The sequence below is a fragment of the Alexandromys fortis genome, unplaced genomic scaffold (genome assembly GCF_014885135.2).
Source record: "Alexandromys fortis isolate MF-2015 unplaced genomic scaffold, M_Fortis_MF-2015_v1.1 scaffold_38, whole genome shotgun sequence".
Lineage (NCBI taxonomy): Eukaryota > Metazoa > Chordata > Mammalia > Rodentia > Cricetidae > Alexandromys > Alexandromys fortis.
This window is the reverse complement of record NW_026067916.1, coordinates 13,792,698-13,820,428: the sequence shown is the minus strand read 5'-3', so window position 1 is coordinate 13,820,428 and position 27,731 is coordinate 13,792,698. Positions and strand designations below refer to the sequence as shown.

Here is a 27,731-nt window from a genome sequence, read left to right as displayed (position 1 = left end):
TTTATTATGTATACAATATTCTGTCTGTGTGTATACCTGAAGGCCAGAAGAGGGAGCCAGACCTCTTTACAGATGGTTGTGAGCCACCATGTGGTTGCTGGGAATTGAACTCAGGACCTTTGGAAGAGCAGGCAATGCTCTTAACCACTGAGCCATCTCTCCAGCTCCCTCTCATTAATTTTTGTAGCTGAGTAAATAACAAAGTTAATTCTGAATCATCTGGAATAAGTTCAACAGTTGCAGTATGCAAAACAACTTTCTGCATATTGAGAGTCAGTGACTATATTATTTAAGAGGTTTTGGAAAATCTAATAATACCATGAGAATGACATATAATTCTGATTTCTGAACTGAATCATTACTTAATTTTCCTGATTTTTATAATATGCCTTTCCTGATTTATTTGCATCAGCATAGAATGTAAGGGCTCCAGAAATTGGTGTTCCCTTTATTATATGAGGGAGAATTCAACTAGTTCTTTATTTTTATAAACTAAAGTCTTTTGTTTGGGGGATATTTGTTGCTAATCTCTCCCAAAAACTTACTGCAAGCTCTTTACCAGTGTCCGTTTTTTTTTTTTTTTTTGCCCATAATGAGGCAATTTTAGGATTGGTACAAGGTACCACAATTTCTGCTGATTGACAAAGTCTTAATTTTCTTTTCAGAATCAATTCAGAAACCTTTTCTGCGTTAGCTCTTTATTTTTTACTCTGTTTTGTGTGCTAAAAATATCCATTCTTTGTTCTGCATAAGATTCCCTGTAGGAGAATGAGTAGAAAGTAAAATAACTAGACTTCAGTCTACATGTACATCCTACCAGGGCCAGTTTTCTCTTAGCCTCAGCTGAGAGTTTTCTTGAACTATTTAAGACTTTGCACCTTTTAAGGTTTGAAATAAATTAGTTATTGTGTTGTTAATCCAGTTGTGGGCTGTAGCCAGTTAATATTGCCCAGCAATTTTTGAAAATTGTTTAGAGTTCTAGAGAATTACACAAATAAGAACATTTAAAGAATAAGCAATGCCAGGAGTGGTGGCGCGGGCCTTCAGTCCCAGCTCTTGGCAGGCAGAGGCAGGCAGATCTTTGAGTTTGATGCCAGCCTGGTCTACAAAGTGAGTTCCGGGACATCAAGAGCAACACAGAGAAACTCTGTCTTAGGGAGAAAAAAAGATTTCAGGAAATAGGTAGTTTTTCCTACGTCCTGCAGCACATAAGCTCAATATGACCTTTAAAGTCAGTGCTTTCCCACACCCACCTGCGGATTTGCAGGCCCAGCAGGGGTCTCAGTGCAGCAGTGCTGTTGACCACTCAGTATTTGCTAGTGTGACGATTTTAGAGGGCCTGTTGAACCTATGTTGTCCAGTTTCAGACCAGAAGCTTTCATTAAAGTACTGGTTATTTTAATATTCCATTTTTATTCTGTGTGGCATAGGACCTGTGATTCTGTGTTAACTTAGAATTCGCAGAATGTTGGGTTCTCCATCCTAGGTTAGGAGAGGCCAGTCTTGTTTCCACCTCTGTTCTGTGCTATCCTCACGTGAGTCTTCAGAACAGTGGGTATCTTCTCTTCCTGTAACAGGAATTTCCATACTTCTCCATCACAGCTTTTGTAGTCAGTTTGTAGAATTTGCTCCAATCAGTTTTACATTTCTTTTTCCATCCATCCTGGGATGTTGGGGGTGTGGTATAGCTCCGTCTTATGAAGATAGCTGGTACCTGCTATGGGGTCAAGGGTGCAACTCTCTGTCTAGAAGACAGCACCCTTCCCCTTACTTCAGGCCGTACATGTTTCTGTTCTCTTTTCCTCAGTGTTCCCTGAGCCCTGGAAGGTAGGTTGCCGGGAGTACAGGGAGAATGCTCATCAGTCACTGTCAGCACTTAAACTAGTCATGAGCTTCTTCTGTATTATCTGCTACCTACTGCAAACAGAAGTTCTCTGACAAAGTTTGAGAGCAGTGCTAATTTATGGAGTGAATTATGGCACAACTGTACTGATTTGAAAGGCCTTTTAGATCCTTCTGACTCTAGTAGTCCCCATTTGGTGCTAGGGATTATGGGGAGGGGCAGATGAGAACTATTTGTCTATGCAGACACTGGCTAAGTCCTCTGGTAGTTGTTGGTACTCCTGCACCCCACTTTGACTTGCGTGAGGAGCAGCACTGCCCTTGCTCTCTCCCCTAGGCAGCTTCATTTGGTTGATGGTGGTACCCTTTAGTCTGATTTGTATTTCTCAGTAGTGGGGTCTTGTGTTTGTAGCCATTATTGCAGTACTTTGTGCGGAAAGTCTTTGGACAAGCAGGCAACACTTTAAGAGATCTAAACTTCAAATTCCTCTGAGAATGCCCTTGTCTTGGGCGAATCTTTGGCAGTGGAAACTAATGTTAACCTGTTTCCTAGTGAATCCCACCTGCTCCTATCTGCACAGACTTCCACACAATGAAGTTGTCTTTAAGCTGAAAGGCTAAGGTGGAAAGATATGTGCAAAAGATGCATTAAAAGGTTATGAATGTAAAACACATCTGGTGGTGGTACCTCATGCCTCTAATCCCAGACTCAGTGGATCTTTGTGATCCACAGAGGGGGTTACAGGATAGTCAGGACTACGGAGAAAACCTGTCTTGAAAACAGAACAAAAGAAAGCAAGGTATTGATCTTTCTGCTTTAGGTTTATATTTGAAGGAAATTATAATGGGGAGCATCTTAATTTGTTGTTTTGTTGTTTGGAGAGATTTTTGTTTGTTTGTTTTTCGAGACAGGGTTTCTCTGTACAGTCGTAGTTCTGTCTGTACTGAAACTCACTCTGTAGGCCATGTCTGGCCTTGAACTCCCAGAGATCTACCTGCCTGTATGTGCCACCACTGCCCGGCTAATTTATTGTCCAATCTTGTTCAAATACAAAACTCCACTTGGTTTACACAGTAGGGAATGATAGATGAAATGCCACTGAATTAGACTTTGATGAGTGTAGTCTTACATTTTATAAAAAATATATAATGCTGTCTTTCTTACTTTTGGTCTTTTAGTGTTTTATTAAGGTTTAATTGTATTTTTCCATATGAGGTTTTGCATGTGTTTATGCTCATATGTGGCTTCACAGGCATGTTAAGGCCTGAAATTGATGTCAGAAATCCCCTATATCATTCTCTCACCATATTCTTTGAGTTGGAGTCTTTGAGGTAAATGTAGAACTCTCCAGTAGGGCTAATCTGGCTAAGAATTCTGGGGAATTCCATGTTCTGCCTTCACAGGAGAGTCCTGCTTTCCCCATCTGACAATGCATCGGTTTCTAGGGATCCAAACTGAGGTCCTCAGGCTTACAAGGGAGTCATCTCCCAGCCCAGGTTAAAGCTTATTTTAATTGAGGATTTTTACCTTGTCTTTTGTTCTTTGTGGTGCTAGGGATTGACCAGGGCCTTACACAGTAGCTTAGGGCTACACAGCCAACCCAAGCCACTTACTGAAAACGCACACACACTCACACACTTTTCAAGTCAGGGTTACTTTGTGTAGTTTCAGGACCTGTCTGTCCTGGAACTAGCTCTGTAGACCAGGCTGGCCTTGAACTCACTGAGGCAGAGATCCTCCTACCTCTGCCTACTGAGTGCTGGGATTTAGTGTCTGGGCCACCACCACCTCTGCCTACTGAGTGCTGGATTTAGGGTCTGGGCTTTGTCAACTTCTGGGGGTTTTGTTTGTTTGTTGTCTTACCCAAAGACAGTGCTGTGTGGAGACTGGAGAGAAGGCTCTGTGGTAAGAACACTTGCCGTTTTCACAGGGACCTGGGTTTGTTTACCAGCACTGAGTGGTGGCTAAGATCATTCTTATCTCCAATTCCAGTGTTCATGTGTTCTGATGGTACCAGGCATCCATAAATGTAATCAAAATAGTCACATACATAAAAATGAACAAATGTTTAAAAAGTGCCATGTCTCTTCATAGAGGAATACTGTTGAGCAACAAAAGGAAGTAAATAACTGATGTTTGCTACCCAGCATGAGCCTCAGTCTTTATGCTCATTACTAGAGTGCTTTGGGGTGGGGGATGGCTCAGTTGGTAAAGGGCTTGCATAGGCTTACGGGCCTGAGTTCCGATTCCTAGCACCCTCATAGAGAAAGGGCCTGGTGTAGTGGTGTGTGTCTGTGATCCCAGCACTAGTGAGTCAAAGCCGGGCCAGCCATTCTGCCAGATTGGTGAGTGCCAGGGTCAGGAAGGAAACCCAGTATTTTTTATTTAAAGACAGTAGAGGGCTGGAGAGATGGCTCAGCAGTTAAGAGCACTGCCTGCTCTTCCAAAGGTCCTGAGTTCAATTCCCAGCAACCACATGGTGGCTCACAACCATCTGTAATGAGGTCTGGTACTGTCTTCTGACCTGCAGGCATACATATGGACAGAATACTATATACATAATAAATAAACATTTAAAAGAAAAAGAAAGTAGAGAGCTATTGAGGGACATACCTGATTTTGACCCCCTTGCCTCCACACACGTGCATATAAGTGCATGCACATCATGCGTTTTCCCAAACACACAGGCTGAGACCACTTGATATGAGTCACACACATAGTTTAGTGTTTAGGACTGTAGGAGTGGGAGGGACATATGAAGTCACTACTCAGAGTGTGGGATTTCTTTATGGAGGATGAAATTGTTCTGAGTTAGGAGGTGATGTTGCAATCCAAAAAATAGAATTGTGCACTTAAAACATTAAATCATATAGATTTGAAAATTTTTAAAGACATATATAGATATTTATTCATTATTTTATGGGTGTTTTGCCTCTGTGTGTATAGTATGTGCAGTGTGCCTGCCTTGTGCCTGCAGATGTAAGAGGATGAAAGTGGATCTATTAGAACTGGAGTTACAGATAAATTGTTATTTAAGACATATGGAGAGATTCATTTGGGTCTGTGAGCATGAGTCCCAAAGTGATGCACATTGGTTGCCTTATAAGGAAATTCTTTTTTTTTTAAAGTAAACATCCATCTGTGCCTATAAAATTGTATTCCATTTTACACATGGAAATAATATTTGGAAAAATTGTAGATTTCATGGTGAAATAAGTTACATAATAAAAATACTAATAAGTCCTTTCTTATTTTACTATGACCAGGTTCTTCAAGGGTTAGATTATCTACACAGTAAATGCAAGATAATCCACACTGACATAAAGCCGGAGAACATCTTGATGTGTGTAGATGATGCGTACGTGCGAAGAATGGCGGCCGAGGCTACTGAGTGGCAGAAAGCAGGTGCTCCTCCTCCTTCTGGGTCTGCAGGTGAGGGAGCTGAGCCCTCATTGCTTCAGTCCACTTGGGGGCTGGAAGCTTTCAGACTTATGCCTTGAAGACAGTTGAGTTTGATGTGTACATATTAGTAACTTTTTCTAAGAGTTTGGATACTGAAAATAACTTTTTTTTTCCAAGAAGATGCCCTAGTTAATTTATTTTTAATTGTTTGTGCGATCTTTACCCTCCACTGAGCATGTAAATTCTCAGCTGCTGTTTCTTCTGCACAGGAGCATGCTGTGCAGTCAAAGTCTCTGGAGAATAGGTAGCAGGTTTCTTGTAGCCTACCTGCAGTCATCTGAGTTTTTTCTGACTTAGGTTTTATAAAAAACTCTTTTTCCTCTCTTAAGTTAATGTAGTTGCCCCCATCTCAGTCTGACTGATACATTTGGTATTAGCTGTGAAAGAGTGAGGGATGTGGAGTGGGAAAGGGGATCAGGTCATGAGCCGTAGCATAGTTTTTCTTCTGAATTTCGTAGAATTTATTGGTGGCAGTGAGGAGCTGGCTGTGCGTTCAGTGCAGTTACATTGCCTGTGTGCTGGTACAATGCTGAACAGATGTGCAGACTATAGGTCTTGTGACCTCGTCAACGGCCATCGTGATGGTCTTAGCTCATGCAAGCGATTCACAGTTTTTATGCTTGTAATGCTGACTTTCAGACTCATTGCTGAATGTGCTGTGCTGTGTGATTTAACTCTGTGATGCTTTCCAAGTAGTTTTTAAACATAGCTATGTGCCCTCTCTTCTGAAATGTTGATTGCCTTGTTTGTGAAACACATTTGGTTCTATGACTGACTTATAAACTCTTCTTCCATTTCTTTTTCTTCTTTCTGCTGTTTTCTCAATTTTCCAGTCATTGATTTGAGAGAGGCTGCAAGATGAGTGACTTTATATATGAACAGCTCCTTCTGTGTCCTGGAAGAGTCAGTCATGTGCCTGCATTGCATAATCTTTTTCTAGGTTCCTATCTTTAGAAATCTCAAAGGTTTAAGTTTTTTGAAGTTGTGAAGTTAGGTAGTTATTAGAAGACAGTATTATTTCATGTTACAAATCAGATTGTCTGTTTTTCTCTGAACACCCGTTTTGTTTTGTTTTGTTTTAGTGAGTACGGCTCCACAGCAAAAGCCTGTAAGTATTTTTACATGTATATTCAGCATGTCAGCAGGGACTTTTTACTAGTGAGCTTCACAAATTATATAGCAAATGTTGTTGTCTTAACTAATATAAAAGTGGACATATTTATAAGTGCTCCATATCTGCTGCCCCACTCCCCCAAAAAAGAAAAACCTTGACTTCAGGTATGGGAATAGCAAAGCTACTGCAAGACCAGTCTCCTGTGTTCTCTGGGCTGCAGTTGGCCAAGTTCAGTGAATTGCAAGGTTTTAGATCAAGTTAAAAAGAACCTTTTAAAAATTACTTCTGCTTGACCTCCAAGTATCTTATTTTATAGCTAGCTGTTATGTGTGAGTGGGCATTCTCTTTTGTCTTGGAAGAGAAATTCAAGTCTGATGAGTTGTTGCCAGAAAAATCTAAATCACTTTCATAGTTCTACCCTGATTTAAGGATTTGGACTATGGTGCTTTAAAGGTTCTTGCTGCTGGTTGCCAGTGCTTTCTAAGGTATATGGCTGTAGCTGGAGGTTGGCAAAACTGTGGCTTTTTCTTTTTTGTCCTTTTATATTATATTATTATTTATTAAAATTAATGTTATATTGGCTGTTGGTGACAGCTTGGTTTAAGAGCCAAACTCAGCGCTGTTGGCCACCTGTCTTGGTAGGTGTTTGTGTTGTTGAGGAGCGAGAATGTCTGGATAGAAGAGATTCTTGCTAAGAGCAAGGTCTTTCAAGATGCTCAGTTCTCCTAGACTTTCTAATGGAAGTTATGTACCTTCAAGGGGAAGCCCAACAAAGTATAAGCACAATCCTACCCTAAGGTAGATCTTCTGACAGAGTTTGTGACTATAACTAGAACTAGAGTAGGAATTTGCCATGTTGCCAGAACTTATATTCTTGAATAGTGTTTTAAGAAGAAGCACCTGATATATGGTACTTTCTTACCATGTTGTAGATAGGAAAAATATCAAAAAATAAAAAGAAAAAGCTGAAAAAGAAACAGAAGAGGCAGGCTGAGCTGCTGGAGAAACGCTTGCAGGAGATTGAGGAATTGGAACGAGAAGCTGAGAGGAAAATCATAGAGGAAAGCATCACCTCCAACGAACACGACGATGGGTATCACCCCGAGGAGAAACTGAAGGAAGCAGTGCTGGAGGAGGTGACAGAAGATGAGGCAGCAAAGGATAACGGTTAGTATAACTGTGAGCAGGAGGAGGGCTGCTGGGCCGGAGTCCTGGACCACACAGCTTGGCTCTGTGCTGCTGTCTCAGATACTAGGGCGACTTTCTCTAACTCCTCGTTGGAGGTTATGGAAAGCAGCCTGTATTCCTTTTGTAAAGTATCTGCTAGGCATATGTTAACATTTCGGAAGTAGGCTGTCAAAAAGCGGAGACGGAAGTCTGAGAAACATAGTGTCTTTTTCCTGTTGAAGATGACCTTTTTTTTCTGTAATTAATGTTTTGCCTAGCTTTAATGCACCTCAGATCTTATTCTGAAACTGCAGAAGAATCAGTTAAGGAATGGAAAAATGGATCGGTAGTCTTGAAAAGGAACCAAGTTTTGTTCCTAGTACCGCCTGTGTCATGTAACTCTGGCTCTGAGGGGATCAGAGGCCTCTGGCCTCTAAGGCCATGGGCATGTACACACATGTACACCACACGTTTAAAATTAAAATCTTAAAGATCCAGTACAGTAAGCATCTCTGAAAAAAGCAATGGGGAGGGGGTTGAAACAAAAGTCCAATTTTACTCAGAATTTTACCCCAAGAGCTAACTTGTTCCTGAAAATAGAAGGCTAATTATTAAATAAGCAGAAAACAAGATTTTGTGGTGTCTTTTAGTTGGATGTGGTGTTAATCGCACCACTTAGGAGGCAGGTGGATCTTTCAGTTCAGTTCCAGCCTGGTTTACATAGGGAGTTGCAGGACAGTCAGAGCTACACAGAGAAATCCTGTCTGTAAAAACCAAAGCCAAAAAAATACTAAGTATCTCTTGTTGCAGAAGCTAACTAGTAGTACTACTGTGCAGGAGAGTCATTACTCCTAATCTTACTAGTACTAACTAGTACTGCTGTGCAGGAGAGTCATTACTCCTAATCTTACTAGTACTAACTGGTACTGCTGTGCAAGGAGAGTCATTACTCCTAATCTTAATCTGATATTTTTTAAGGTGAAGCTGAAGACCAGGAAGAAAAAGAAGATGCGGAGAAGGAAAATGCTGAGAAGGATGAAGATGATGTTGAACAGGAACTTGAAAACATAGACCCTACATGGATGGAGTCCCCTAAAGCCAACGGCCATATTGAAAATGGTCCCTTTTTATTGGAACAGCAGCTGGAGGATGAAGAGGATGATGAAGATGACTGTGCAAATCTTGAGGAATATAACCTAGATGAGCCAAATGCAGAGAGTGATTATACGTATGGCAGTTCCTATGAACAGTTCAATGGTGAATTGCCAAATGGACAACATAAAAGTCCAGACTTTTCCACATCATTATTTTCTGGGCCCTTAGAACCTGTGGCCTGTGGCTCTGTGCTTTCAGAGGGATCACCTCTCACTGAGCAAGAGGAGAGCAGCCCATCCCATGACAGAAGCAGAACAGTTTCAGCCTCTAGTACTGGAGATTTGCCAAAAAGTAAGTGTCCCTTTGCATCTGCTTTCCCTGGGCAGAGTCAGGCCTTTGATAAAGGGGAGAAGAGTTCCAGTACTTTCATCTTCAAGAACACATGAAATGCGTTAGCCGTGTATCGTGTGCCACCAGGGTTTCTCCTACTCCCTGAAATCCTATCCCTGAACATTTTCATTTATTGCTTCTAGTCAGGGGAACACCTGCCGTTTTCAGCTATACTAAGAGACAAGTTGTATTTTATTTGATGGTTGTCCTTGTTTATATGATTCTACTTTTGATAAAGCATGATGGCAGATTACAGATTGGATCTTAGGTTCTTATCTGTCGGGGGCCCTTTCTGCAGACCCATATTTTAGGAGCAAAGACCATGTAGCTAACTGCATACTTAAGGAAGGAAAGATTGGATATCACCGTTAATGTCCATTCTGACCCGTAGTGGAAAAGTTCAGAACCCTCCTCTGCCCTCTGCTGCCAAGACTGTTTTTAACACATGGCAAGTAATTGAGCCAGCCCACGAAACTGGCAGAAGATCCCACAGCCTCTTCAGTTGCAGCAGGCCAGCACCTCTGTCACTCACGGCTGTAATTAATCGTCCTACTTTGTATTGTGCTTACGTGGCAGTGCATGGTTTATTGCCTCACCCTTGTTTTAGCCAGGGAGTGGTAGAGTTCACATAAAATAAATACAAGTTCATTCTGAGCAGTGGCACTAGTAACTGGTATCTTCTCTGCTTTTATTGGGTCTACTGCAGCTTGATTTTTCACACATTTACATATTTATATGCAAAGTAATTTATGCAATAGCTTTTTGTTATTTTTCGCATGACAGTTTAGAACAGTGGTTTCAAATATAGAAAATAGAACCCCATCTTACAACCTAATCATCATGGAACTTTAATTTCTTAACCTCTTTGTGCCTCAATTTCTTCTATTAAAGGGAAGCAACAGCCACATTTAGTGTTGTTACTTTTGAAAGCAAATGCTATGTATTATTAAATTCAGTCCCTGAACCTTGGTTATTTAAAGTCCCCTAACAGGCATACTCTTTACTGCTCTGCCAGATTGATAGTATCTGAGGCTCAGGCACAGTGGGCAGCTCATGGGTCTTGTTTACTTGTTTGATTTCACCTACCACGTTATTATTGACTCATCTGGTGAGCCAGGGTAGTTAGGGATAGGTTAGGGCATTATGAAAAACAGAATTTATGATTGTAATGAGCGAGTAAGGAATGGTTCTAATTTAGGCAAATCTAAAATTCCATTGCAAAAATTGAGAGCTTTCACGTAAAGAACACTTACTTGCACACTGTCAGAGAACTAGTTTTATTTCTTGATTGGTAGGATACTGTACAGCTAGCTAGCTACCTTACCTGCTTTGTCTTGGAAGGAGTGCGAGGTGTAACTCCTGCTTGGGCCCTGCGGTCTCCGCACAGCAGCCCGTCTTCCTCTATTTGCAGTTTCTGTTTACTTTGCTGTTCCTTTGGGAAGTTTACCAGGTCTATACATCTTAAGTGTTGATACCACCATGACCTCTGTCCTGACATTGTTCTTCTTATGCTGTAGTCTTTTTCTCACTTACTGTGCCTGTCCATGATTTCCTTTGCCTGCTATGGCATTGATGGCTCAATCCCTGTTGACTGACTCAATTTCTACTGAGTCATAGCAGCATGTAGGGCCCAAGGAGAAAGTGGTAGATCTGCCCCAGTGCTGCCATTCGCAGTGACAGTGGGGATGCTATGGATCTTAGCTAAAACACGCCTGTATTGTGTTGGTTATCTTCATGCCCATTCTTTTCTGTCATATGTGGTGGTTTTTGTCAAGTCACTTGGGAAGAAGGAACCTCAATTGAAGAATTGCTTTCATTATATTGGCCTGTGGGCAAGTCTGTGGGGGCATTTTCTTAATTAATGATTGATGTGAGATGCCACAGTTCTGGGCTGTACTGGAAAGTTGAACAAACTGTAGGGAACAAGTCAGTAAGCAACAATCCTCTCTGGTCTTTGCTTCAGTTTCTGCATCTGGGTTCCTGCTTGAGTTTCTGTTGTGATTTCCCTCAATCATGGTCTGTATTGTGGATGTATAAGCCAGGTAATCTCTTTATTCTTCCAAGTTGGTTTGCTCAGTGTCCTATTATAGCCTTCTGTAGAAGGCAAACTAGGTCACCCTTGCCAGCCACTTCACACAATAGGATCTTCCCTGCCTTGGCCCTCAGGTCCAGATGGTTGTGTGGCTGTATTGTTTCAGGACATTTTGGCTTATTTCTGTGTATTGTGCAGTTCCTGACTTCCTTCCAAATCACTCTTCCAGTTTTCAGATCAGTTCCTTTGTTCCTAATTCTTCACAGCTTTTCATGGGGTCCAGCAGTCATCTCACAGTGCTACTGTGCCTGTGAGCAGCGCAGCAACCAGCTAAGGCACGGAAATGAAATTGTAGGGCACCTCTGTGCAGTAGAGTAGTCACACTGAGAGTCTCGCTCAATAGATAGCTGTATGTGTCCTCTACTTACATTCAGAACTAACATTTTGCCATGGTATATGTATATTTTATAGAAACTGCATGCTTGCCGCGGACCGTCCCTCTCGGAGACCACCACCCACGGGGGACCAAGGTGAAGGATAGGATAGTCAGGATACGATGCAAGGGAAATGACAGACAGACACACTGTGTAGTGAAAATCTGCTGCAACTTTACTTCTGCAAAGCTTCAGTTTTTGTACAAAACAGATCAAAGAACTTGGCAGGTGCATTACATCACCCCACTCAGGGTTCCAGACATAAATCAAGATTAAGCATAACCAAAATAGAGCTTCTTCTACGTGCTCCTTTCTACGTGTTCCCCCTTCCGTGCTCAAGATGTTGGCAAGGACTTTTAGTTTTGTTTTGTCTTTTAGAATTCTGTCTCACACCATTATTTACTTTCTACCGTGGGTGACTAGTTCTCAGGGTCCTGTGTTTAGCTTTCCATCTATATAGTTTTTATTCTTTGTTCCATATCTCCTAATAGTTTTCTCATTTTCTCATGATAGTTCTTATACCAATATATTAAAACTAGTCTCATGTTATCAATAATTTCCTTTCTTTCCTTCTTATTATAAAGACTCCAGGGTTTCTGAGATCTAGCTAATCTTTTCATAAAGGGGAATTTTCTCTAACTCTCCTTTTCTTCTCTAAATCTGATTCACCTTGATGATTCCCTCGTAACATATTAACCTTAGCCGCTTCTGTTTCATAAATAATAAAGTTTCCCAGGCTCATGTGGCGTGGGGCATACTTCAGTTCCTCAAGGACTGCTTTATTGAACAGTGGAGCCGAGCCAAGGACGTACTTTGATCTCTTGGTAAGCGGTCAGCTATAAACAAGAAAGTTAAGAAATACAGAGAAAGATCAGGCAAGGTGTCAGGAGGGCTCGCTCTCAAGGCCATCTCCAGATACGAGATTTGCCTAGGGCATCAGGTCCTCTCTGGACTGCTGATTGCCAGGGGGACCACCTGGGGCTTCGCTCCAAGAAGCTCTAACCCCAATCCTTCAGCAGGCAAAAGCCAGCGCAGAGGCATTTTGTCACTACACGGCAGTCACTGCTGTGGACGTGGCACATGCTATAGATATTAAGGATACTTTCAAATATTTAAGCACGTATTGTCTGAAGAATTAACTAAAGTTTTTTTGTTACTCAGTCCATTCTCAGTTCTCCTCTTTAGTTTGAAAATAGTTTTTTATTTTCCCTGATCCAAGGTATGGTAAAACAGTGTACCCTCCCTCCCCCTCCCCCCGGAAGTAAGCAGTGGTGTGAGTTTGTGCTGGTTTTTGCCATTAGAGCGAGATGTACACATTATAGAACTGTAAAAAACATGTCAGGGCCAAATCATGATGTTTGAAGAACTTAGGTGCCAGGTGAAAGGATGTAGCCTTCCAAGTACCTTGATAGCTCTTGACAGTTGAGATGAGGAGATTGTCTTAGGTCATTAGCTGCTAGAACAGCCACGGCAGCCAGTGGACATCTTGTCTTACGGATCCGAAGGGCAAAGGCTCAGAGCAGAGTGGTCTTGTGAGTTTGGCTGCTGGGTCTCTTTGGAGTCCTTACTCCATAATCCTTTTAGTCGGTCCTGATCAGGTTGCCATGGGATGGACATTGTATTTTATCTCTTGAACCTTAGGATATTCTCTATCTAGAAATACACGTGTCTTTTAAAGCATATCCCATTATCTTCTCCCTGTTCCCCAAAGGATCTGACCAGCTTCTGTTTCTCACATAGCTTGATACTCTGAATCATCCCTCCATAAATACTGAGCATTCCTCATTGTGCTTCCAAACAGCCTGCTGATGCCTCTGGGCCACCCCAGCTGGTGGCCTTTTAAAACTTTTGCAGACTGTGAGCTGGACTGTGATAAGGGTCTCTGAAGTGCCTGCCTCTGCCTGGGAGTTCTTTCTCCTGCTCTTGCTTTGTTCAGTACCGGTCCTCCCAGAAAAGTTTTCTCGGGGCTGGCAAAGGCGCTTTTCCTCCAACCCTCGTAACATGGATTCAGTCCCCAGAACACACAGTGCGCTTGTTCTCCCTGTGTCACCGTGCTCCTCCCTCCACCTTCACACAGGTGCCGTGCTCCTCCCTCCACCTTCACACAGGTGCTGTGCTCCTCCCTCCACCTTCACACAGGTGCCGTGCTCCTCCCTCCACCTTCACATGAAAAAGGAAAAATAGAAGAAAAGATTTTCAGCATTGCTTTCGCAACCATATGTCTTCTTAGTTTGTTTTTCTTTGTGGCAGGTAGTTTTCTGGTATGTTAATATGAATTGCTTGTGTGCTTGCATTATTACCTATATCTTCTCTTTTTGTCTCTGCCTCTCTCGTCTTTATGAGACAGGCTTTCTCCATATAGCGCTGGTTGTCCTGAAACTCAATCATGTACACCAGGCTGGCCTTGAACCCAGATCTCCCTGCCTTTGCCTCCTGAATGCTGGGACTAAAGGTGTGTGCCATCACTGCCTGGTTATTGCTGGCTGTATTTTCAACCAGTGTATGACATGAGTTTCCTAATTCTAGTGTGTCTTTTTACTGTGTTCTGGCACCATAATGGCATATAAAAAGGGCCTTGGTAAGTGTTCGTCAAAGGAATTGATCAGGTATCAGCATTGATTGTCCTAGTTCTGACCCTCGTCTAGACAGAGGCTGTTTGTACCTTTGTCTTAGCGTATTTTAAACATGTAGTGCTTAACCGAGTGATGTCGGCCGTCTCATCACCTACCATCTTGCTTGACAAAAGAGATCGGATTTTGAGAAAGTAGCTTCAAATTCCAGTGCTTCCTAAACTAAAACCTGCCATTTTTATTCATGTTCTAGTGGAGGCAGAGAAAAGTTAGCAGCTTTTCATTTTGGAAGGGAAAGAGTGCCAGTAAGTCATTTGTGTTAGCATCATCATCAGAAAGAAAGGCTGTGGCAGGTCACTGCGGGGTGAGTAAATCTAAGCAGTGTGAGTCCAGGCACACTTGGGAAGGAGTTTGCAAAAGGTGTGAGTGCATCTGTGTTCAGTGCGTTTTTTTCAGTGCTGCAGTCACGGCCCTCCTCTCACATGGAAACTGAGACACTCGAGAAAGAAAATCAGAGACACACAATTATATCTTATCACCTCTTGTGTTCTCATACAATTAAATTATTGAAATAAATTGCCTATAATTGTTTAAGGCATATTGTAATCTGAATAGCTTAGTTTGAATAACAAAACTAGAGGATAATAGCATGTTACCAGATTTAGTGTAGTGAGCATTACAAATGTTAGCTGCAAAGAAACTATTTAAACACGTGGCAATGTTGTCCTGAAAGTAGACTTCCTCTAATGCATTTGAATCACACGGCTTTTAGAGGTGTCTTTAAAGACAACCAGTAGGAGAAATTAGTAGATTACGAACTACCTGCTTCCCTGGTACCGTCATCCGCCAACCCGGCTACCTAACCTGAAGTCTAGCACCGAATGTCTATATAGTTTCTTCAGTGCCTGCCTACTCACTGACTAAAGCAAAATTAAGTCCTGGCCATTCAGGCAGATACTGTCCTGACTGGAACATGCATTTCTTTGGGGGCAGAGGTTATTCCGTTTCATTCCTTCCTGAAAATAGTCTCAAAGACTTTGTCATTTGCTAGGCTTGCAATTCATAGGTGTCGAAACTAAGATTTGAATTCATTTGAACAAAATTGTTCTTGACAGTGGGGGAGGTGGTGTTGCAGGTGTGTCTCCAGCCAGGCTCCTCCATTGGTCAGAGTACTGTGCTTAGGTCGGAGCACTGCCTTCTCTTTCATTATCACTATTTCCTGAGGGTCTGTGTTTCTTTTATTTTCCCTAGCTCCTACCTAGTCTTTGATAAAACCAGGTGTTTTATGTGACCACCCTCATGCGGGGGGTGGCAGGAAGAGACCTCTCTGCCTGTCTGGCCCATGTCAGAGTTCAGACCCTGACCAGAGTTGAGACCCTGTGGCCTGCCTCTGGTTTGTCTGGATGGTTTAGGTCCTGGTGGCCCTGCTTTGGTCTGCCCTGCTGTTATGTTAGCAAGATTGACCTTACCTCCTCTATGGGATTTGCCAAGAAACGGAATCCCCTTGAGCACTATGGCTCCTCAGTTCAGTACACTGAACGACACAGGACACACAAGCATTAACTTGGCGTGACAAAAATGACTCCCCAACAAGGGCGTTAATGTTCTGCACTGAGCTGAGCTTTCTCAATAGTCTTCATGGTCTGTAAATTCCAATTCAATATGACCAAAAATGTGAGCATGGAAGGGTTCAGATTAAGTACAAAGATGAACGTGCTGACCTACGTTAACTGCTTACAACATAGCTAAGGCTGAGCTGAGAACTTTCCTGAATTCAGTGACCCTAGGCCTGGGCCTGCTATAGGTCATATATATATATGTGTGTGTGTGTGTGTGTGTGTGTGTGTGTGTGTCAAATCATCTGAGTCTGCCTTAATGGCCTACTTCAGCTATTGAGACACTGGTTTGGCATCTTCCTATTCAAAACTAAACCACTAAACCATAAAAGATAGCCTCTGCCTATAATCTGCTTTTGCTTATCAGTTGTCAAATAACACTTGATATCTTTGTTTTTTTTATTTTTTATTTTTTTATATTTATTTATTTATTTATTATTTAAACAGTATTCTGTCTGCTTATATGCCTGCAGGCCAGAAGAGGGCACCAGACCCCATTACAGATGGTTGTGAGCCACCATGTGGTTGCTGGGAATTGAACTACAGGACATTTGGAAGAGCAGGCAGTGGTCTTAACCTCTGAGCCATCTCTCCAGCCCCCATTTGATATCTTTGAATGTTCAGTTAAGGAAGCTGTAGTAGGGAATGCTCTCAGTGTTGAGGTGGTATTCGTGGTCACATGGCATTGGTGAACTGCATACTGCTCAGAACCGACTGGTTACCGGTGGTTATCTTTAAGTGGCTTTAGCGTTCCCGCAGGATTTGGGTTTACCCCACAGAGAGGCTGTACTTGGCAAGCACTGTGCACGCGTGCTAGGCTCTCGTCCTGTGCTAACTGTCCTGCTGTTTGCTCATGGCAGCAAAAACCCGGGCAGCTGACCTGTTGGTGAACCCTCTGGATCCTCGGAACGCAGATAAAATTAGAGTAAAAATTGCTGACCTGGGAAATGCCTGTTGGGTGGTAAGTAGAGTTTTCATTTTACATTTTAATCATGATTTTGTGTGAGGAGATGCTCTTTTTTGAAACAGTACTTATCACATCTCTTCCTTTTCAGCACAAACATTTCACAGAGGATATCCAAACACGTCAGTATAGGTCCATAGAAGTCCTGATAGGAGCCGGCTACAGCACTCCGGCAGACATTTGGAGTACAGCATGCATGGTAAGAGCCCCCTTTGCCACTCTCTTCCCTAGAAATGACTTCTCTTTAATGCTCTTGATGGGGTAGAGTCTTGCTTTTAGTCTCTGGAAGTTTCCGTGCATTTCCGGCTCCCTGTCACATCGAGGGGTAACGTCAGATGTCTTCTCACAGGAGAGGGTGACTGTACTGGGAAGCTTGTAGCGCTGACAGGTGACCTCTCCCAGAGCTTCAGGAAGCCTCTTTCTTCTTCGTTGCTTTCTTTCTAACTCAAGAGTTCTGCCTTATTTTCTGGCTCTCCTGAGACAGCAATGGTGGCACAAATGTCCTCAGTTTGAGTCTGTTTCTCCAGGAACGCAGTGGTCCTCTCCTGGTGGCAGCAGGAACATCCCTTTGACTTGGGCATTCTAAACTAAACCCAGAATCGGCACACATCATGTAAACAGGTGTGTGTAACTGTATGTACACATATATGCGCGTGCATGTGGAGGACAGGGATTATTCTGGTTTTCTTGCGACAGGATAACTCATTCTAGAACTCTTGATTAGGTTTGGTTGGTCCGCTTCCCTAAGTGCTGGTTTTACAAGCGCTGATATACCAGTTCTGGAGATGAAACTCATGGGCTTCTATGGCAGACACTTTACTAACTGAGCATCTCTTCATCATCTTCAGCTCAGTATCTTTTTATTTGTTTCATTTTTGAAATGTAGCCCAGACTGGTTTGAGTGCTGAGATTCCAGGATTGCTGCCATTTGCCCTAAACTGTGAATTGAGAAGCATGCATTGTTCCTCACTCATAAGCAAATACCAGGTTGTCTTTCACCAAGTTCAGCCAGTTTGGCACATTCCTCTCAGTCAGCTTCTTGTTGTTCTTTGGTGGGAAAGGTGTCATGTGTATTCGTGTAGTTTCCAGTGCTACCATGTTTATCCTATTTAGTATTACTTAATTTTATTGCAGTTCTAGGGATGGAGCCCAGAGGTTCACACCCAATAGGCAAGTATTCTTCCTACTGAATCACACCCTCAACTCTTGCAATCACTTTTTAAAGAAATTCTCTTTGAATATCTAAATGAAAGGGTTCCCATACAGGGCTTAGTGCTCATCTTCTGAAAGGGGAGAACAGGGTAAATATTATGTTTACCTGTTGTTCAGAACTTAATCATTGTTTGAATCTTCTGTATTTTATGTCCAGTAGTGCTAATATAAAAAGCATTTTAACCATTTCAAATTTTTTGGTCAGATGTGATGGCACACGTCTTTAGTCCCAGCACTTGGGAAGCAGAGACAGGCAGATCTCTGTGAGTCCAAAGCCAGCCCTAGTCTCCAAAGCGAACTCCAGAACAGCCAAGGCCATAGATGCCCCCCCCACCCACGTGTGGTATGTCTGTATACCCGTTGTACATGCCTGGTGTCTGATTCCCTGGGACTGGTGTTACCACTGATCTGCCTTGTTTACACTAGGAACTGAACCTGGGCCCTCTGTCTTAGCAGCAAGTGCTCTTAACTGCTGAGTCATGTCTCCAGTCCAGTGTAAAAGCATTTTGTTAAGCAGATAATGCTAGGTGATGTGAGAGACATGAGATGCTTTTATCATTATCTGAGATGATTAATGTGCCCAGATATGAAATACGATGCCTTCCTAGGTTCTTGTTCTAATAATTCCAGAAAATGAATTTAAAATTATTTAAAAATTTTGTTTTTCAGTGAGATCCTAAAATCCAGATATAGTAGCTGAGAGAAGCTACTGGCCATGTGATAGTTAACTTTATTTTCAGGATCGGTGTGGAGAGGTTTTTGCTTTGCAGTGTGAGGGTAGAGGGAAGGCAAAGGCCAGATTAGAAGGAGAGGATGCCTTGACCAGATGGGCTGTGTGTGCTGGGCAGGCCCTGGCAAGGCCAGTTTCCATTTGTCCATTTGTCCTCAGCAATATGGAAGTCCATGTGCCAGGGCTGCTGTGGGTCAGGCTCTGAGAACTCTGAACCCTGAAATCTTGTGCTTCCAATTTTGGATATTAAGGCTGGTGATATAAACCAGAAAAGCAGGACATCACAGGTATGTGGGTAGCAGTTGAGCTGTTGGCAGGCATCCTCTTATACCAGGCTGTCTCTGTCCTTGTGCTCTGCAGTCTTCTGACCATCGACCACGCTCTTGCCGTGAAGTGTTTATACATCATGAGACACTAAGGAAATGCTGACTCTGTCTTCGTTTGTCCCAGTGCTGTTGGGGCTGCTCCGAGGTTGTTGCCAGTCCAGTTCCCTCCTTACAAGTCACAGAGGAGGAACCAGAGCTTGTTCACCTTTTTCCCCCTCTGAAGTTTAAATTTGCCCAGCATTGAAAAGGCCATAAGTAGTTACTGCAAAATTCATAGCCCTTCCAGTTTTACAAGTGGTATAACTTGACCAGAGGCTGCATTGGAAACAAAAAGTTCTAGGTGTGATGAGGCCCCTACTGCTGTTGAGAGGACAGTTTGGGCTCTGTAGCTGGATAAGTACAACCAAGAAAGGCAGCAGGATCTCCCAGTTCATGGCCTTTGGCACCTTGTGGGTATAAATGTGTAGTGTATATCAACATGAAGTCTGTGTGCTCACTGCTACCTCTTTGTACACAGTGTCTTTGTTTAAATAGGGGAGCTCTTGTGTCCCCATGATGAGTCCTCGTCACAATCAGAATGAAAAAACAAAATTTTAATTCTGACAAATTTCTCTAGACTTCTCCAGCAAGGTCAGGTCATGACATGTTATCCCTGAAACTTAGAACAGCGATGAGAAAAGTCCTCAAGGGACTAGACTAAGGAGAGGAGGAAGATTCCAGAGTTGCCTAATATTGAATACTAATAATAGAACTTGTGGTGGAATAGCTTAGTATATCGATGGCAATAATGTTCCCTACTGGGCTGGAGAGATGGCTCAGCGGTTAAGAGCATTGCCTGCTCTTCCAGAGGTCCTGAGTTCAATTCCCAGCAACCACATGGTGGCTCACAACCATCTGTAATGAGGTCTGATGCCCTCTTCTGGCCTGCAGGCATATACAGACAGAATATTGTATACATAATAAATAAATAAAATATAAAAAAGAAGACATTTGATTAAAAAAAAATAATAATGTTCCCTACTTCCAAAGCTGCTAGCATTAAAACATTTTTGTGACCACAGTGGGGAGGGCTGTTTTCATTCTAACATGTATACCCTGCTGTATGTCATATTTATTCTAACATGTTGTTTGCCCTGCCATATGTCATATTCATTCAGGGATCTATTCTTCCTTTCTCTTCTTTTTTTTTTAATTCTCTTTTTGTTTCCCTCTTTTAAAAAAAAAGATTTATTTTTATTTTATGTGTATGGGTGCTTTGCCTGCATGTATATCTATGCACCACATACAGGCAGATTCCATGAAGGCCAGAAGAGGATATCAAATCCTCTGGAATTGGAGTTACAAAAGGTTGTGAGCCTACCATGTGGGTGATGGGAAGTGAACCTTGGTCCTCGGAAAGAGCAGCCAGTGCTCTTAATCCCTGAGCCATCTCTCCAGCCCCAAGCTCTTTTTTTATTAATCGTTTCATTGATAGTCATCTTTAAGTACTATGGAAACCCGAGTGCTGTTCAAATAATCATCTTCTTAAAAAAAAAAAAAGTATCTGATAATATCAATGCTGGGCAAAGAGAAGCACATTGAGGGTTCTCCTTAACCCGGACCCCAGTGGCTTCTCCAGTCTTTCATCCTCTTAGGGCTCCAAATTTCCCTCCTGGCCTGCAGGTTATTGGATGGTTTTACAATCATGAAACAGTCTTGTCCACTTGGAATTGGGGCCAAATAAATAATTTTCTTTCTCAGAGGTTGGTTCAGCTGCCATGATTGTTAATTGGGTAGCTGGGGTGTGTGTTCCCCAGCCAAGAGTCTGTGTGCACTGTTGCTGCAGCTGCACTGCTGGCTGTCAGGTTGTCTTGTGCTGAGATGATATTGCTGTGCCCTCTCAGACCCAAGTCTGCTTTGGGACCTCCTTCTCAATCAGGATGTAATTCGTGTATTTAAAATTAAGGGAGTGTGGCTGTGCTGTTAGTTGGACAGCTGTTACCTGGTACATGAGCCTCCAGGAGCCTGCTCGGCACTCTGGCCATTAGGAGAGAGAGGGGATGACTAATGTTGGGAATGCTCTTCAGCAGGAATGCGAAAAGCAGTCTTGCGGAAGGAGAGACGTTGGCATGGTTGCCTGTTCACCAGCATCAGCAAGCAGGAAGAGCTTAACCACAGTAGCATTAAATCTGGGAGAAGCTAAAAATGGGAGTTTAACCTTTAAAAAAAAGTTTTCATTATCAGCACAGTAGCGGTTGCTGTCTTTGCATAGCTCACAAAACCAGATTCCTGTATATGTAATGAAAAAGATAGTTTGTTTTCTTTTTTTCCTTCTTTCCTTTTTTTAAAAAAAAATAATAATAATCAGACTTCTGGTCCTGAGCCTTTTTCTGAGCAAAGTAAGTAAAAATGAGTGGACTTCTCTTCACGCTGATGTTCTGAGGGGTAGTAGGTAGCAGCGTGAGGGCTTGGAGGGTAGAAGAGAAGGGAGTCTTGGTTCTACGTGCTCCTCTGGTTGAGTCAGAGATGAGTAAACTGATGATAACCAAGATGCTGGAACTAGTCCTTGATCCTAAGTGCATCGAAAAAGCCCAGCAATATCTGATCTGATGGGCCTTGGACTCACAGGCCTGCCTGAGTTCCCAACTTAGCCTTATTTCACTCTGTGTAGAAGCTGTATGTAGTGTGCAGTGACCAGAGCTGCTGCTGACTGCTGGATAGCTCTGTTCCACTTCCTACAGTGGGAGGAGAGCCTCAGCTCTTCCCTCTCCCATGAGAAGACGTAAAAATACCCTTGTGGCTTCTGTGAACTTTTCTGGAAGAAAGGAAAACTAGGGGTTGGGCTTTTCTAGGATGTTCTTTGGTCTGCTTGTGGTTCTCTGCAAAAGTAGGCTTCCTCTAGCCAAGACCTGCCGGCTCTTGAGCCAACTCTGAAGTGTTCAGCTTGTCGTGTGTTGTGTCCTAGGCATTTGAGCTGGCAACAGGAGACTATTTGTTCGAACCGCATTCTGGGGAAGACTATTCCAGAGATGAAGGTGAGTGCTGTTGCCCAGCGACTACCTTGGTGTGGATCTAGAGAATATTGTTTACTGTCTGACTGAAGCAGAGACAAGTTTTGCTTTGAGTTTGAAGCCCCCTAAGTGCTGGTGAATGGGCAGCACCCACCACAGTTTTCCTGGTCCATTTTGGTCACTCTGTGGCTCTGCTGCCCATTTCGCTGTCCTGTTTGGAAGCTCAGTTGAAAACCAGGGAATTCAGACTTGAATCCCTGCTGTGAACCCGCCCATCTTCATGCTTCCTTGCTTGCAATGCTGAGGTAGCCTGGGGTGAGCTGGCCTCAGTCACTGTTGCTGCTCCAGTTGGTGTCTGAGGCCTGCCATTCCCATGAACCTCTGCATGGATGTGCTGCAGACATTGTTGATTTGAATCTAGTTCTGATTTTTTACTAATTTCACTTTTCCCCTCTTCTTTTATCCCATCCTTCCCTTTGCCCTCCCCATTCCTATATCCTTTTTTTTTCTCTCCTCATAGACCACATAGCCCACATCATAGAGCTGCTAGGCAGTATCCCAAGGCACTTTGCTCTGTCTGGAAAATATTCTCGGGAATTCTTCAACCGCAGAGGTAGTACCTCTTCTCTTTGAAAAGCGCCACGATGCAGACAGAAATGGAATAGCTGCAGGAGCAGCAGTAATGGTGACCAAAGCATTGCTTCTAAATTCCAAAAGCAGCTGAGCAGAATGCCTGTGCTGGTCCATGCCGACGAAGACTAAGTGTGGTCTGTGCTGTGACACACTGACACGGGCCTCGTTCTGGTACTCAGGACAGCTGAGTGCCCTCTGGCTTTTAGTTTTGAATCAACTGGACAAATCCTGTTTTTGGTCATTCAGGTTGCGCTCCGTTTCTGTCTGCGCGGGCAGTGATAGTGTCTGCATGCAGTGTACTGATTAAACTGTCGTGTGTTTCTGTTTTGCTGGCAATGTTTCCCAATGCAGATCACATAGCATTGATCATTGAACTGCTGGGGAAAGTCCCTCGAAAATACGCTATGTTGGGGAAATATTCCAAGGAGTTTTTCACCAGAAAAGGTAACGGTATTTATGCAACACTGATTTTCAGCATAATCCTCTCCCAAAGGGAGAAGTAGTGCACTCATGTTTGGGCAGTGGAAAAGATCAAGACTTTGCAACTGGGGAATTCTTCTGAAGAAGGTACTCACGAAATAATCTGGAATCATCTGGTATCTGTGGAGCGAGACTTTTTTGAGAAAACAGGCTTCCAACAATCCTTACTGACTCCACACACTATCTGTTCAGATATCTGTGGAAAGGAGCTCGATTGAACTGAGAGGATGGCTCCTCTCTAGCCCCAGCACTCAGGACAATCTAGAGATGGGCTTCATATGTAGCCATGGGCATTTTCTTGGAGATGTCTGAGCTATTTGACACTGTGTGGGGCTGTGCTGTGCACATGGTGATTGGTCTTAATGATACCATTCTCACTGACCATCCCTTAGTCGTGACGTCGAACAGTTGTTTGCCATTTGTAGTCTCCAGGCAGTATCAATGCTTAAAAATACCAGGAAGCCCCAAGGGTCTCCCCACACCCTAAAAAACAACTCCTCAGAAGAAGCTGGGACTCTTTAATCTTAGCAGTTGGGAGTTGGGTGTAGAAGGTACGGAATTCAGGGCCATCCTCAACTAGGTTAGCATAGGCTACATAAGATCTTGTCTGATGACAACAAAACTCTCAGGTGCTGTTGCCTTTTGTGCCTCTTTGGTGTTGTTAATTGTTGTTACCAGCTTAGGTTCAGTTTTGTTTACATTCTCCTTTAAAGAAAGTTTGCGTGAGGACTGGGGAGAAAGCTAGTTGGTAAAGTGTTTGCCACACAAGCTTGAGCTGAGCTCAGGCCCAGCACTTACATAAGAAAGCATGTGCGTTTGTAATCCAGTGCCTGGAACCCTGGGGCTCTTCAGCCAGTCTAGCAATCAGCTCCAGGCCCCAATGAGAGACTGCGTGCGTGCGTGCGTGCGTGCGTGCGTGCGTGCGTGCGTGCGTGCGTGCGTGTGTGTGTGTGTGTGTGTGTGTGTGTGTGTATACACACACCCTCAGCTTGAGTAGGACATGGAAAGCCCAGTTGAAGTTGTTTTAACTCCCCTTCCTTTCTCCCATTCCTCATCTCTTTTTAAATTACATTTATTTACCTTCTGGGGAGGTCATATGGGGAGGGTGTACGTGGACCTCAGAAGACACTTTTGCTGTTGTTTCTTCTCTCCTTTTTAATTAATGCCTGTGATCTAGGGATCAGATTCATGCCAAATAGGCTTTGTGGCAAGCCTCTTCACCTAAGCGAGCCACCTCACTGGCTCCCCTCCGTGTGTGTGTGTGTGTGTGTGTGTGTGTGTGTGTGTGTGTGTGTGGTCTTTTGTCTACAGTCTACCATGTGTAGACATGGTTCCTACAGAACTGTGGATGGTTTTGAGCTGCCATGTGGTACTGAGAAGCAAACTTTTGGAAGAGCTCTCTAACTTCTGAGTCATCTCCCCAGTCCTTTTTCTTTTTGAAACAGAGTCTTGATCTGCTGATCCTCTAGCCTCAGCCTTCGCAGCGCTGGAGCCAGACATGGTGTGCTCCTTGGCTCCTGAGGTTTTGCAGCTGGCCTAATTCAGTATCTACAGCAGAGTGGCAAATCTTCCTACTCCTGCCTGCTGGAGTTTCTGGGAGATGTACCTGTCCTGTTGGGCACATTTCACATGGGCTTTTTTCTCCACACCCGTGCTCCCAGGACGTGTGTGTGTGTGTGTGTGTGTGTGTGTGTACAACCGTTTTTAGCACTTGTGCTTTAGGACTTAAGTGCTTAGGTTTGAAAGTGATTTGCAAAGAGAAAGTCAGTGTGTATTCTTGTCCCCCCACCCTTGGTATCTGTCTCAGGGTTAAAAACAGGGTTCCACTGGTTTTCTTTTTAAGCTTTATTTATTTTGTGTATATTTTATGCAGTGTTTTTTTCTGTCTACATGTACGTGTGTGTACACTACACATGTGCCTGATGTACAGGAAAGTAAGCAAAGGGCATCAGATCGCTGGGACTGGACTTATGGATGGTTGTGAGCTGCCACGTGAGTACTAGAAGTTGAACCTGGGTCCTCTGCAAGAGCAATAAGTACTCATAACCACTGATACATATCTGTAGTTCCTGTCTTTTAACTCTTGATCCTCTGGCCTCAGTACCACCATGCTGTGTACTTAATACTCTTTTTAATTTGGCGTTACTGTGGTAAATAGAATGATTTTTTTCCCATTTGGATATAAGAGAGACTCTGCGATAAGGCCATAAATCCCTTATGACCAGGAGTTTGGGTTTACAGAGTTGGTTGGTTGGTTATCACCATGGCAATCAGAAGAGGGTTGGACTTTGACAGATGTACAGTATTAGTAGGAGGAGTGAAGACATGTTATGAAAGTATTTCTATGAGAATGAGAAAATGAGTTTTGTTTTGTTTTTAAATAATAGGCTTTGTAGACCAGGCTAGCTTCAAACTCACAAAGTTCCATCTCCCTCTGTCTCCCGAAGGTTAGGATTAAAGGCATATACCACCATTCCCAGTGTAACTTGCCACAGTTGATAGACAAAAGCAGAATGTAAAGTTGTCATTTTGTGTTGAGCCATATCTGCAGCACAACACTCATGAATTGTTTACTAGGAATCCTTTTCTCTCTTTGTTCTAAGGTTTCCACCCCTACCACTGGTCTGAGGAGGCTGTGAGTTTCATGTGTTCAAATCAAGCATCAGGTGCAGCTTCTTACGAATTCCAGAAGTCACAACCAGTACCAGTTCTGGCCATTCCTTGACCAGACGTTAAAAACTGAACTGAATTTTGAGACAAGCAGCGTGGTTACTGCTGTTACCCAATTAAGGTTAATTGGCTGCATCTGTTCTTGGGTGTGGCCATTACCCACCTGAGACCATAAAGAAACCAGAATGTCCTGGGTGTGGCATATAGGAGTGAGGTTGGAGACTCACTTTGAATTGAAGGCCAATCTGGGCTACATAGTGAGATCCCATCTCAAAATAAGTAAAGGAGAGACCAGTTAGGATGTGTCCCAGTAGAAATCAGCACCACTGTGGATTTTGTTCTTTCTCTGTTCCCCAACAGGTGAGTGGCAACCCCCAGGGGGTTGGTGAGTAAATCAGTGATCCTCACTAGGCTGTTTTCTTTGACCATCTGTAGCCATTGTTTTAATGAATTTATTGTGTTAAAAATGAATTCATCAGCTGGGCAGTGATGGCGCACATCTTTAATCCCAGCACTTGGGAGGCAGAGACAGGTGGGCTCCATGAGTTCGAGGCCAGCCTGGTCTACAAAAGCTAGTTCCAGGACAGTCTCCAAAACTACAGAGAGGCCAGGCAGTGTTGGCGCACGCCTTTAATCCCAGCACTCGGGAGGCAGAGGCAGGCGGATCTCTGTGAGTTCGAGACCAGCCTGGTCTACAGAGCTAGTTCCAGGACAGGCTTCAAAACCACAGAGAAACCCTGTCTCGAAAAACCAAGAGAAAACAAAACAAAAAAAATGGATTCATCGAAGAGGATAGGTTACCTAAACTTGTTCCCACATGGAGCATCAACTACAGTGGGAACATGACTGTGCACATCTGACTTAGCTCTTACGATGTTATTAAATTCAGGGCTCCTATTAAATTGCTCACCAGGTAAAATTTGCCCCCAAGTCAGATAGCCTGACTTTGACACCAGAGCTCAGGGGAAGGAGAATGCCTACTGCTTGCTCTATGTACTCCTGCATGGCACATGTGTTCCCACACACAAAACAGATGCTTCCAGATGCTGCAGATGTAATAAAGGGACTAGAAGGATGACTCGGCAGTTAAGAGCACTGGATGCTCTTGCAGAGGACTTGGGTTTAATTCTCTGCACCCACATGGTGGCTCACGATTATCTGTAATTAAAGTTCAAGAGGATCCAACAACTTCTTTCAGCTTCCATGGGCTCTAGGCATACACATGGTGCATAGATATATATACAAGCAAAATGTTCATGCACAGAAGAAAAAAATGTTAATAAAAAAGTAAAGATTTAATTAAATTGAATTGAATATGTCAGAAGTGCACTGACGTTTACATGCGACAGCTCTGAGTTCTAAGGTGGGATAGTGAGGGAGGTGAGTTTCACAGAAACACACCACCACGAGGTTCCCGGTGCACATCTCAGGCTGGCCTCACACTCTTTGTAGTCCATATCTTTAATTTACATAAGTTGAAACTCAAGAATGTTTTAAACTTAACCTCCAAGGCTACCTGAAAAGTAGCTGACCTGTGAGAACTGTGAGGAGCAGAGCCTGTGGGCACAGGCTCCTCGTTGCTAGTGCTGACAGGCTTCATGTTGGCAATGTTCTGCTCTGTTTTCTTGGTTTCAAGTTTTAAAAGAATCAAAGATTCTCATATCATTCCAGCTTTACATCTGCACGGAGTGTGTGACTATCACAAGGCTTTAGGAACATGAGGAATACCTCTGGGAAGGAGGACATGGTCGGTGTGAGGCTAACTCAGAAACAACTGGGAACAGAAAACAGGCACAAACCAGAACAGTGTGACTACTCTAGCACGTCCTCTTGCTCACACGGTTTTGCCTGGCAAATGCAGGACAAAGGCCACCGAGGCAGTGGGCGATGGGAGTGCACGTGGATGCCGGCACAGGCTGCACAGATGAGTGCGGGTGGCCTTGGTTATTGTGTTGTTTACTTGTTAAGACTTGTCTTCTGTGCGTGAGCTGTTGTTTATGTGC

General features: G+C 43.3%; 1 protein-coding gene across 8 annotated transcripts in view; it reads left to right on the top strand.

Moving 5' to 3' along the window:
• Srpk2 (SRSF protein kinase 2) overlaps positions 1-27,731 on the top strand; it is a 108,450-nt gene that overhangs the window by 76,720 nt on the left and 3,999 nt on the right. For 2 of the 8 annotated variants that reach the window (XM_050139778.1, XM_050139786.1), the window contains 9 exons: positions 5,110-5,275; positions 6,388-6,413; positions 7,352-7,586; positions 8,565-9,032; positions 16,584-16,684; positions 16,779-16,886; positions 21,900-21,969; positions 22,466-22,558; positions 22,930-23,022. In XM_050139778.1, the coding sequence (XP_049995735.1) occupies positions 5,110-5,275; positions 6,388-6,413; positions 7,352-7,586; positions 8,565-9,032; positions 16,584-16,684; positions 16,779-16,886; positions 21,900-21,969; positions 22,466-22,558; positions 22,930-23,022 (1,360 nt within the window). Of the gene's footprint in view, positions 1-5,109; positions 5,276-6,387; positions 6,414-7,351; positions 7,587-8,564; positions 9,033-16,583; positions 16,685-16,778; positions 16,887-21,899; positions 21,970-22,465; positions 22,559-22,929; positions 23,023-24,931; positions 27,665-27,731 lie in introns of those variants that run through there. The other 6 variants (XM_050139785.1, XM_050139779.1, XM_050139784.1 and 3 more) reach the window with 6 other exon arrangements.